The sequence below is a fragment of the Carlito syrichta genome, unplaced genomic scaffold (genome assembly GCF_000164805.1).
Source record: "Carlito syrichta isolate Samal-C Ts95f unplaced genomic scaffold, Tarsius_syrichta-2.0.1 Scaffold304026, whole genome shotgun sequence".
Lineage (NCBI taxonomy): Eukaryota > Metazoa > Chordata > Mammalia > Primates > Tarsiidae > Carlito > Carlito syrichta.
The window spans coordinates 185,204-198,291 of record NW_007248122.1 but is presented as its reverse complement, the minus strand read 5'-3'; the positions used below and the strand labels follow the sequence as shown (position 1 = coordinate 198,291).

At 38.0% G+C, this 13,088-nt stretch overlaps 1 protein-coding gene across 5 annotated transcripts in view; it reads right to left on the bottom strand.

Annotated features, from left to right (window-relative positions):
• SLMAP (sarcolemma associated protein) overlaps nucleotides 1-13,088 on the bottom strand; it is a 163,511-nt gene that overhangs the window by 64,194 nt on the left and 86,229 nt on the right. For all 5 annotated transcript variants that reach the window (XM_008059402.2, XM_021713071.1, XM_021713072.1 and 2 more), the window contains exons 5-9: nucleotides 12,694-12,756; nucleotides 5,479-5,574; nucleotides 5,147-5,218; nucleotides 3,702-3,842; nucleotides 2,466-2,603 (exon numbers count right to left, since the gene is read on the bottom strand). In XM_008059402.2, the coding sequence (XP_008057593.1) occupies nucleotides 2,466-2,603; nucleotides 3,702-3,842; nucleotides 5,147-5,218; nucleotides 5,479-5,574; nucleotides 12,694-12,756 (510 nt within the window). The remainder of the gene's footprint in view (nucleotides 1-2,465; nucleotides 2,604-3,701; nucleotides 3,843-5,146; nucleotides 5,219-5,478; nucleotides 5,575-12,693; nucleotides 12,757-13,088) is intronic.

The following is a 13,088-nucleotide window of genomic DNA, read 5'->3' as shown; positions in this document are numbered from 1 at the left end:
GGGGGAGGGGAAGGGAGATGGGATTAACAGTAGTAAATATCTGTCTGGGGATGAGGAGACACCTCTTATCAACAAGGGTTCCTGAACGGAGCATATTTGTATACCTAACCCTTAACTGTACCCCACAATATCATTTAAAAAATTGATTAAAATTAAAAAAATAAAATAATAAGCAAAGAAGACAAAGACAAAGGTCTGAAGTAAAAAGTGATTTGCGTTGGGGTTACTCCTTTGTAACACTTAGGCGAGAAAAACTTGGAGCAAGCAAAGCAGGTTCAATACACATAAAGGGCAAAAGTGAAAACCTCTGCATTTTTAAAGAAAGAAGTAAGATTTTTCCCTAAAGTTACTATTATTTCAATTTGTTCGTAACTTCTAAAATTTAACTTATTCTGAAAGTTTAAACAAAATTGTTTACACAGCTAAATGGATGATGGTATAAGTACTATTCAAAAAGACCTGTTATAGTTTGGATGTTTGTCCCCTCAAAACATTATGTTGAAATTTGAACCCTAATGTTGGAGGTGGGACCTAATGGGAGGGGTTTCGGTAATGTGGTCAGACCCCTCATGAATGGTTTGGTGCTGTCCTCAGGATAATTAGCGAATTCTCGCTCTATTAGTTCCTACAAAAAAAAAGAGCCTGTCACTTCCCCACTCCTTGCTTCCTTTCTCGCCATGTGATCTCTCTCCACATGTCAGCTCCACTTTGCCTTCCACCATAAGTGGAAGCAGCCTTAAGTTTCACCAGAAGCAGATGATGCCATCCTTCTTGAACAGCCTGCAGAACAGTAAGTCAAATAAACCTCTTTTCCTTATATATTACCCAACTTCAGGTATTCCTTTATACTAACAGATGTACTAAGACAATACATGAAGACAACCTCCTTTCAACAAGACTAATCTTTAAAATTATCACAGGTTAACCAACCATAGCAAGGAGAGGTATGCTCTGGTCTTCTGTAACAAATGTGTACCTTCCCGGCACTCAACCCATAATTTGAACTACATCAAGATGGATTTTCAGAAACTCAGCTGTAAGAGTTTAAAGGATTGGCCAGCAGCAGAGGGTCATACTTTTAATCCTAGCACTTTGGGAGGCCAAGGCGGGAACATTGCCTGAGGCCAGGAATTCGAGATCAGCCTGCACAACAAAGTGAGATCCCATTCTCTACAAAAAAATAATTAGCTGGGTATGGTGGCGGGCACTTGTAGTCCTAGCTACCCAGGAGGCTGGAGTCCAAGGCTGCAGTGAACTATGACTACATCACAGCAGACAGAGACCCTGTCTCTTTAAAAAAAAAAAAATATATATATATATATATATATATTTATTTTTTAAGTTGGAGTCTCACTCTGTCGCCCAGACTGGAGTGCAGTGGCCGCTCCCGGCCACCACAGCCTCGACCTGCTGGGCTCCGGCGATCCTTCCGCCTCAGCCTTCCAAGTAGCCAGAATTACAGGCATGCGCTACCACGCCTGGCTGATTTTTTTATTTATTGTAGAGATGAGGTCTCACTGCCTAGGCGGGTCTCGAATCCGCGGGCTCAGGCAATCCGCTCACCTCAGCCTCCCAACGGCGTGGGATTACAGGCCGAGCCACCAAGCCTGGCTAAATATATATATATTTTAAAGGACCAACTAGACACTACCCTATGGTTTGATATATCCTTATTTTAAATGTCCCATAGATAGAGAGAATGACAACTGAAGTAGAGTTAACAGCATCTCTGAAAGCTATAAGGTGTCAAGCAGATCATTCCAAGATTCCCTCTGGACGTGTTCCAGTACTAAATAGCTGGGTTCTGCCTTTGGGATAGCCTGAAGATAAACTGTTTCAGATTTTTAAAAAATCTGATTAGCCAGGTGTGGTTACATGTCTGTAGCTCCAGCTACTTGGAAGGCTGAGTCAAAAGGACTTCTGAGCCCAGTAGGTCAAGGCTGCGATAGCCATGAGTGTGCCATCGCACTCTAGCCTGAGAGACAGAGAGAGACTCCAACTCATTAAAAAAAAAATTTGTTGATTCTCATCTATCTCCATTATTTATTAAAAGATGTCTGTTGTGAAACACTGACTGCATATTCAACCAGAGGAACTGTGTCAGTTTTTATAGGCTTTCAATTATCTGTGGTAATAAAGATTGGGCTAAATGAAATATAAGCACCTAATTTCTACTATAAATTTCAACCATAATCAAATTTTATATCTACAACTATTCAGCAATACTTAAATTCTTAAGCTATATAGTGTGTTAGGGAAGATTTGCTTAACATACTTTCAGACAAGATTGGTGCATTCAGGGTGGTATGGCAGTAATGGCGGTAGACTAATATTCTTTCTTTCTTTCTTTCTTTTGTTTTTTTGAGGAAGCAGAATTTATTAAGAGGACAGAAAAGCTCCCACAGTGGGAGGGGACCCGAGGGGATTGCCCGACTAACATAGTTTCAAACTGAGTAAATACATACCTTCAATTTATCAGATAAATCTTTAATTTCATTAACAGCTCCATTATATTTATTAGCTAATTCTCTTAATTCTTCCTGAGTCCGTTCATTCATTTCTTTCAGGTGGGTACATTCATCTTCAGTATTACTCAGACTTCGCTGCAATTCAAGTATATAGGCAATTTTTATTTAGAATAAATGTGCATTTGTTATTTAGAATTCCTTCTCAATTCATAAAAAGTACAATGATGGGCTATTCTAATTCAGTATCTGCCCTGGACTTTATATAAAGCTGAGTTAAATAACATAAGAATTCCAGTTTACTTCAGGTATATGCTAAAACAGAAAACACAACAAAGAATCTGGAAAAAAAAAAGTAAGGGAGGGGCAGGAGGAGGATCTACCTTTATATACTTAAAATTTAAAAGGACAATGAGCATGACTTTGAACCTCACAAAGATTTTAATCCTATCAATTCTTGAAAGCAAGTTTAATAATATACAGCAATTAATTTAATAAGAAAATTAGAAGCAGCTGGCAACTTTCTGTCCTTACATGTCAAATGAATCACATGACAGTGAATCAGGCACTATGGGAAGAGGCTGTTATAGAAACTACACCTGTAGAAAGGGTATGCTTACTATTTAGTTTATAGGGCATTTTAACCAAATTCAGTGTTACATAATGCCTATGATAATTTCACAGTGGTTCAAAAAATACCTGTATTATAAATTCGTTTTTTTTTTTTTTAAGTAATGAGAATTGCATTTTTATTGTTCCCAAAAGATCTAGAAAGGACTTTGAGATATTTTCCCTTTTGAACTTCAAAAGCATAAGACTTAAGTTAGTTTTTCTCTCTGGAGGATGGATAAAAGTAACATGTGGTGTGGGTTCTTGGCCTTACACTGACCATCCTCAACTAGAAGCCAAGCAAAACCAAGTGACAAGAAATCAATTCCCTGGTACATTCATGGTCCACTGTGTGGATGCTGAATCTTAAGCAGAGTGCAAACAGTAAGAATCCCTGGGTAGGCTTTTATTTCCTCAGTCACTGACGAGAGAACATAAGCACCAGAACTCACATGGTTATGCTGAGAATTCCTGTCAATGAAAGCAGCATAACTGTCCCTTTCCACTTGGCAGACACAAAGTATTTCCTAGCTATATAATAATACTCAAATTTAAAGTATCCTGGAATGTTCAAATCTTAAAAAAAAAAAATCACACTATAATTTAGTGTTTTTTAAATGGAAATACCTCAACTTCAGAAAGTTTTCTAACCACTTCAATTTTCTCCTGAAGAACCCGTCTCAGGGACTCTTTGGCTGTTGTCTCATAGTTATGTTTATCTTCTTGTAATGCTATAAGTTCTTTCCGTAAACTATCTTCTGTTTGATTCTAGAATAAAAGATATTTAAAATATAGCAAATTTTTTAAAGCATTTACTATTTGAAAAACACATTATGATACTCTTTAAATTCTATATGAAGGAACCTCCAAACACAAATGATGCTGGCAATGTACCATCTAAAGCTGTATTTAAAAGCTGCATCAGTAAATTATGCCTTCACAAATGTATTCATTTCTACTTCCAATACAAAAAAAGTCTGAGGCAATTGAGAATTTATCTCAAATATATAAAATTATTCTTATATTAGTCATATTTTCTGCAAGCCACCATATTTACATCTGTGGGCAAAAATAATCAATTACCTTCAAAGGCACCATGCATTTTAAAATAATGGTTAAATCAAAAGGGATAAGAGCGCAATGGGGAAAAGCAGACTCCATGTTTGGGGCAGGAAATATACAAGATGAGCCTGGAATATCTTGTCCAGAATGATAGAAGGAAGTTATCAAAGTCTGCTAGGGTTTTATCAAAAGGACTCAGGAGCCAGCCTGAAGAGATGTAAATAGATCAAAGATGGAATAATTTAAGCATCAATAAGAAAACAACAGCAATAGATTTTAAAACATCAAATATGTTTAAATCTAAGTGGGAGAAGAGAAAACACTTCATAGTCATTCCTTGTTGGATGCAAAGGAATCAATTCATTATTTTGAAATCCAGAAAATAAGGAGAAAAATCACTCATCTTGCTTTTCCTGTAGAAAATGTCCCTCAGAGTAAACAAATGGTTGATATGGGAAAACTTCTCTTTATAATAGTAATTCAGATAAATAAACAAAGAGAATAATATAATTACATCACTATTTTTGTAGCCCTTAACAAAATAGTAAATTCAGGCAAAGATGATCAATGACAGATAAGATCTTGAAAAGAAAAGCTAGATGCTGCCCCTGGTGAAATAACACAATACCATTCATAAAATGTTGTTGGGAAAAAAAAATGAACCTAATTCAGATAAAATCTTTTGATCAAACTACTAACTTATGAGGTAGGAGGGGGAGCTAGAAGAATGTTTAAAAAATAATGCAGATTGAGGGAAATTCTAGAGGGCAAATAACCCAGTTTCTTTAGCCAATATCAACAGCAATATAACAAAGAAAGAGAGTTGTACATGAGTATTCATAATATGATTCTTTCTACTTACATGAATGTCTGAAATTTCTCATAACAAAAGATTTAAAAGAACTGTGAAAATGCATAAAGTTTTAGCATACACCCAAGACGAAAGTGAAGAAATAAAGTTACATTAAAAACTACGCATTTTATTTTACATATTTGAGATTAATACCCACTTTGGAGCATGCCTGTAATTGGTTTCCCATAACTTCTAATCGTGATAAGAGTCTATCTTCATCTATTAAAGCCTGTTGAAGAAAAATTAAATATAAATAAAACTCCAGAGTAATTGAAAAACATGTATATCAAAAAGGTTGCTATTGACAACAAAAGATATAAAATCATAAAACTGACCAATTTAACACTGTAAAATGGTAAAGTTTTAATGATTGTCCATTAGAAAATAATTTTGCCTTTGATTGCTACCAAATTTTAGTTTTAATCATTTCACATGTATGGAATATTAAACGATGTTAAAATTTCTTGAATATGAAAGTAAATGAAATACCTGCCAACTGGTATCTGAAGCCTCTTGGGTGATTGCTAGTAGCCGCTGAAGCGTGGCTAATTTCTGTTCCAACATCTGTTCCCGATGTAAGGCCTCCTAACATTATAAATCACAAAAGAAATTCTAATAAACTCAGCATGATTCTTTTGAGGCGTGACAAATTTTTAGCACATTCGAAAATATTCTCATACTATATCTCACTTGATATATTTCAAACTTGATAATACTTTGTAAAATATACAGTAGTCCCCCCTTATCTCTAGTTTTCCTTTTTTTTTCTTTTTCTTTTTTTTTTTTTGAGTCAAGGTCTCACTCCATCACCTAGGCTGGAGTGCAGTGGCATGATCATAGCTTACTTCAGCCTCAAACTCACAGGCTCAAGCGATCCTTCTGCCTCAGTCTCCTGAGTAGCTGGGACTACAGGTACACACCACCATGCCAGGCTAATTTTTTAAAAATATTTTGTGGAGACAAAAAAAAAATCTCACTATGCTGCCCATGCTGGTCAGTTTCCTGGGCTCAAGCAATCCTCCTGCCCTGGTCTCCCAAAGTGCTTGGATTACAAGCTTGAGCCACCATGCCCAATCTCTAGTTTTCCTTTCCATGGTTTCAGTACAATAAGATTTTGTATGAGAGACAAAAAGAGAGAAAGTCCACATTCACATAACTTTTATTCACATAACAGTATATTATCACAATTGTTCTATTTTATGACTTGTTGCTAATCTCTTGCTGTGCCTAAATTACAAGTTAAACTTTATATATTGGAAAAAACAGAGTACAAATAGGATTTGGTATTATCTGCAGTTTCAGGCATCCACTGCTAGAGGTCTTGGAATGTATCCCATGCAGATAAGGGGCAATTACTATATATATAGGCCACAGCATTTTACCCTCATTTGTTGGGTTGAAAGTACTGCTATTAGAGGTGCCCTAGCTACAACTTCCCCCATAACAGAAAACAAGACACCTGTTTTTCTTCTTTTTACTCATAATTTAGAAGAGTGAGTGTTTAAAAACCTAGACTAGAAAAAGTTAATAAATGTTTCAGGCTTGCATTTTATATGCACACACACACATGTATCTGTATCTCCACACACATAATCATTCACCACATGATGATGTTTTAGTCAACTATAAACTGCATATATAATAGTGGCCCTATAAGATAATAATAGAGTTGAATTTCTATCACTTAGTGATTTCACAGCCATCCTAACATTGTAGAACAAGGCATTATTTGTGTGTTTGTGGAGGTGCTGGTGTCAACAAACCTACTATACCGCCAGTTGTATAAGAGTATAGCACATACAATTATGTACAGTATATAATACTTGTTAACAATAAACAACTATGTTACTGGCTACTATAATATATTTTTTGTTGTTATTTTAGAGTGTACTCCTTCTACTTACTTAAAAAAAAAAAGTTGTTGGGCTTGGTGGCTCAGCCTGTAATCCCGCGCCTTTGGGAGGCTGAGGTGAGTAAATTGCCTGAGCCCATGGGTTCGAGACCCGCCTGGGCAACTTGGCAAGACCTCATCTCTACAATAAATCAAAATGAGCCGGGCACGGTAGCACGCGCCTGTAGTTCCAGCTACTTGGAAGGCTGAGGTGGAAGGATCGCCGGAGCCCAGCAGGTTGAGGCTGCGGTGGCCAAAAGCGGCCACTGCACTCTAGTCTGGGTGACAGAGTGAGACTCCAACTCAAAAAAAAAAAAAAAGTTGGTGGGTGAGGGGGCTCATGATTGTAATCTCAGCCCTTTGGGAGGCCGAGGTGGGAGAACTGCTTGCATCCAGGAGTTTGAGATCAGCCTGGGTAACATAGCGAGAGCTTGTATCTACAAAAAAAATGTTTTCTAAATTAGCCAAGCATGGTGGCACATGCCTGTAGTCCCAGTTATTGGGAAGGCGGAGGTGAGAGGATCACTTGAGCCCAGGAGATTGAGGCTGTGGTGAGCTGGGATCATGTCACTGCACTCCAGCAAGGGCAACAAAGTGAGACTCCAACTCCAAAAAAAAACAACAACAAAAAAGTTACAGTAAGCTAAGGCTAATTTATTACTGAAGAAAGAAAAACTTTTAAAATAAACTTTTAATAAATTGAGTGTAGTCTAGGTGTATAGTGTTTATAAAGTCTATAATAGTGGACAGTAATGTCCTGGACCTGAATATACCAGGAGTGCCAAAAAAATCTGTACACATTTTAAGCGATGTTATCTATGTATTATTTTTCTAAGTTGAATTGAATTACAGTAGCAATGTGTAATACAATATTCGCTCAAAAGATGGCATTAATCAAATGAATACTTAGCATCACCATGCAGCAGGCAGAACAGTAAAAGAAAAGGTAGAAGCACAATTGTCATTCGAGGAGCACAAGGTCATTTTGAAGTAGTATTTGAAATTCGAGAATATGGAAGTACAATGACAACGGAGGCGGGAGTATACAATAGAACCTCCAACACGGCTAACAATTGCAAGCATCTGTGATAAGTCTGAGACACATGGTACTACTGTGTGTGATGTGCACAAGGGAAGATCTGGGAGGCCTCGCACAGCAACAAGCCCTGCAGTAGTATGCCATAATCAGAAGTATCTGGACACTGAGGGTAACCACTTTGAGCCCCTCTTGTAATTGCAAAGGTCAAACATGACTTGTATTCATCTTTTGTTATTGATATATATTGAGTATTACAATTTTAAAAGTTTTTTCCCTTTAAAAAATGTCTGCATTTTTTGGGCACCCTTTGTATATCTCTTAGAACAAACTCATTCTAACTGAAGCCCAAATAATCTGGTCAGCAGCAATGATACTTCATAAGGGTTTTAATTGCACAAGGATGACATCTACAATATAAATAGCTTTTAATTTTTCCTTTAAAAATGTTATTTAGGCGAGGTGCGGTGTCACGCCTATCATCCCAGCACTTTAGAAGGCCGAGGTGAGAGGATTACCTGAGCCCAGGGGTTCGAGACTAACTCAGGCAACTTGGCAAAACCATATCTCTACAATAAATCAAAAAATTAGCTGGGTGTGGTGGTGCGTTCCTGTAGTTCTAGCTACTTGGAAGGCAGAGGTGGAAGGATTGCCTGAGCCCAGCAGGTCGAGGCTGCGGTGGCAGTGAACGTATCACTACACTCCAGCCTGGGTGACAGAATGAAACTCCGACTCGGAAAAAAAGAGCTATTTATGCCGGGCTTGGTGGCTCAGCCTGTAATCCCGTGCCTTTGGGAGGCTGAGGTGAGTGGATTGCCTGAGCCCGCGGGTTCGTGACCCGCCTGGGCAACTTGGTGAGACCTCATCTCTACAATAAATCCAAAAAAAATTAGCCGGGGGTGGTAGCGCGCGCCTGTAGTTCCAGCTACTTGGAAGGCTGAGGCGGAAGGATCACCGGAGCCCAGCAAATCGAGGCTGCGATGGCCGGGAGTGGCCACTGCACTCCAGTCTGTGTGACAGAGTGAGACTCCAACTCAAAAAAAAAAAAAAAAAAAAAAGAAGCTATTTATAGAAATATATATATATATATAAATATATATAAAGAATGAACACTTCACTCAAAGCCTATTGCATTTTCAAGTGCTCTGATTCTTTCCTTGATTGTATAACACTTAACAGCAATTAATATGCCAACAATAGGTAAGAGTTCATCAAATTACTGGTCCAATATAACTTTATAATAAAGGAGATATATAATGATCTAGCAGCTCTGAAGGAATATTTTATAGAAATAGACATTGGTGTGCAAAGCCTGAACTCTAGGTAACTTGTTAACATTTGATAGCTGTTAAGAGGTTCTCCTTCACTGGGGATCAAGGTGAAATGCTCACAGCATTTAGCTGTGGTTTTGGCACACCTTCTTCACCTTGTTCTATTCCTGGCATTATCCAGGGAACACTTACTATTCTAATACATCTGAGACACCTCAACAGAGAAGTATATGCTTCAAACATAGTACCTGAGGTTTATGGCATGAATTTATTGCTCTCTACATCTTTGATAAACAATGATTAGGGAAAATCTGGTCTAACTAGATTTAAAGGCACTATATTTTAATATAACACATGAAATAATCTAATAAAAGCCATACCACCTCAAAATCCATAATAGGCCGGGCGCGTGGTTCATGCCTATAATCCTAGCACTTTGGGAGGCCGAGATGAGAGGATTGAGACCAACCTGGGCAACTTGGCAAGACCTCATCTCTACAGTAAATCAAAAAAATTAGCCGGACATGGTGGCGTGTGCCTGTAGTTCCACCTACTTGGAAGGCAGAGGTGGAAGGATCGCCTGAGCCCAGCAGGTTGAGGCTGCGTTGGCTGGGAGCATGCCACTGCTCTCCAGCCTGGATGACAGACGCCCACTCAAAAAAAAAAAAAAAATCCATATTGAAACACTGGCTATACTTAGTTTATTTTAAGTTCTTATAACATTCCTAATATTTAGAAAATTATGCAGATGCAACAAAAAGCTTTAATAACAAAAGCACCAACCAACCACAGCTTTAGAACCTACTTCCACTAGATGGTGTAATTTCACCTTTTTATCTCAATTATATTTAGAGTTTCTTAACTCCACGAACTGCAACCTAACAGAAACCTAATACTTCCAGGAATGGTCTTTTAATTTTAAGACATGACATGCATCAATTCCAGTTTTTAGGCAAAAGGTTCACAATTTCCTTTAGAACTTTAGCAATTCAATGAGGATGTATACAGAAAAGACTTCTGTATAATTTTCTCTCAGAGTTAGAAAAAGAACATGAAATGATTAGGACTACTAGGAACATTCAAAGAACTGACAAGAAAGTTGGAAAGAGTGAGAGAGAGGGTAAGATTCACTGTCAATGATGACTATAACAGCAGTATACACTCTTAGATAAATGATTTAATCTATGTGAGTTTCATATTTCTCATATGAAAAATGATGTCTAGACCAACTTAATTTCAAAGTTTTCTTCTACCTCTAAGGATAAGAGAGACTTAGGTCAACGAATATGACTTCCCATTGAATGGCAAATGACTACCAACATTTATGGCATATACTCTATGTGCCAGGCACTGTTCTAAGTGCCTTACATATACTAATTACTTTATTCTTCACAATTCTGTAAGTGCCATTACTATATATGTTTCATAGATGAGGAAAATAGTCACAAAAGTGTTAAACAACTCTCCCAGCAAGTCAGAAGGTAAAGTGAGGGATCAAATCAAGGGAATTCTTGCTATAGTCCATGCTTTTAAATACTCTACTGAAGTGCAAATGCGCAAAACTGTTTTTCTATGCATACGTTATACCTAGTGGAAGATAAGATCCAATAATACACTGATAATTTTCTGCTGATTTTCACATATCTATACATTCTTAACTGAGGTGGAACTACTCTCCCTGATTGATTCCTGCAAAAGAACGTAGAGATCCTGGATCATGGGTTTTCTTTTGTCTTTCAAAACAAAAGACAACTGAGGGCCTGCACGTATAAAATGATTCATCCAAGGTTCAGCACTAATTCAGCAGAAGCAAAATAAAGACTTCAATTTTTAAACTCTTGATCCAGGTCTTCCTTAACCATACTTCCTCACCAGAGTAACAGGAACCAGTCTAACCCAAATAATTAAAAAAAGAACACTGGTTTTTATAGAAAAAGCAAACAAGATTTTGTTTTTTGTTATTTATCTATTTTTTTCCGAGTCAGAGTCTCACTCTGTCACCCAGATTGGAATACAGTAGCATGATCATGGCTATTGCAGCCTCAACCTCCTGGACTTAGGTAATCCTTCTGCCTCAACCTTCCAAGTAGCTGGGAATACAGAGACAAGCCAATACGCTCAGCTTTTACTGTGGAGATGAAGTCTTGCCATGTTGTCCAAGATGGTCTTGAACTTCTGAGCTCAAGTAATTCCCTCACCTTGGCCTCCCAAATTACTGGGATTACAGGCCTGTTCCAGGGCACCTGGTCTTTTTTTTTTGCTTTGTAACAATTTGTATGGCCCTGTTACCTTCTTCAGGAGCCTATTCCTACTATTTTCTCTATTAAGAAATTTTTCTATGAATCCAGCAGCTCAGCACAGTGGTTAAGAGCAGAGAATCTGAGGTCTGGCTGTTAGGGTTCAATTCTCAGCTCTACTACATACTAAACGTTTGATATTGTATAAATTATTAAATCTTCTGTCCCTCATTTACTCCATCTATAAAAATGAGAATAAAATATGTACCTTAGGATTACTATGACAATTAAATAAATTAATATAGGTAAAGAGCTAGAATGGAGTTTGGCATAAAATAAGTGGTAGATAATTACTTGCTGTTAATATTATTAAGCAACCAAAATCTCTACAAGTTGACCTTTATTTAAAAGTCATTTATGGGCCAGATGCAGTGGCTCATACCTGTAATCCCAGCACTCTGAAAGGCTGGGGCGGGAGGATCGCTTGGGCCCAGGCAACATAGTGAGACTTCATCCTTATGTAAAATTAAAAAATTAGCCGGGCATGGTGGCATGTGCCTATAGCCCAAGCTACTCTGGGACTGAGGAGGCTAAGGCAGGAGGATCACTTGAGCCTGGGAGTTTGAAATAACACTGAGTTATGATTATACTAGTGCAACCCAGCCTGGGTGACAGAGTGAGACCTTGTCTCAAAAAAAAAGAAAAAGTCATAGATAAATAACTGTTTTGGAACCTTCTCATATTTAAAAAAAAAAAATGGGCCGGGCTTGGTGGCTCAGCCTGTAATCCCACGCCTTTGGGAGGCTGAGGTGAGTGAATTGCCTGAGCCCGCGCGTTCGAGACCCGCCTGGGCAGCGAGACCTCACCTCTACAATAAATCAAAAAATCAGCCAGGCGTGGTAGCGCATGCCTGTAATTCCAGCTACTCGGAAGGCTGAGGCGGAAGGATAGCCGGAGCCCAGCAGGCGAGGCTGCGGTGGCCGGGAGCGGCCACTGCACTCCAGTCTGGGCGACCGAGTGAGACTCCAACTCAAAAAAAAAAAAAAAAAAAAAGTATCTTATACGGAAGCTTATCTTCTCTAGACTTGACTCTTTTATGCCGTCTTCATAAAATCTATTTTTAATCCTTCAGTCTTCTTTGAAAAGGTATTTATTTTATACTTGTATCCAGTCAACATTTTAAATCTTATATTTGTGAACTGGCAAAATAAAATCTAAGTTGTTTAATTCTACTTTTAAAGACAAAGAACTGCCAAGATTTACTTTTACCTGTAGATACTGAGAAAGCTGGAATAGTTCCTGAGAGTACATACTTGGAGTATTAGCAGCAACCTAGAAACAAAATGACACAGTGTCAGCAGAAAACACTTTATAAAAGATATTAAAGACACACCAATTCCTTGAAATGTCTATTTACTTAAATATGGAAAATAATAATTATTTTTAAAAATTAACCAGTTCCCTTGGTTCTCAAAGTATTTCTGCTCTGTCTCCAGAATTTGTAAATGGTATTATATTATGCTGATCATTCTGAAATTTATAAGCTGGGTGGTGGAAAAACGTTACACATGAAAACATTACTTGAAGCCGGGCTCGGTGTCTCAGCCTGTAATCCCGCGCCTTTGGGAGGCTGAGGTGAGTGGATTGCCTGAGCCTGCGGGTTC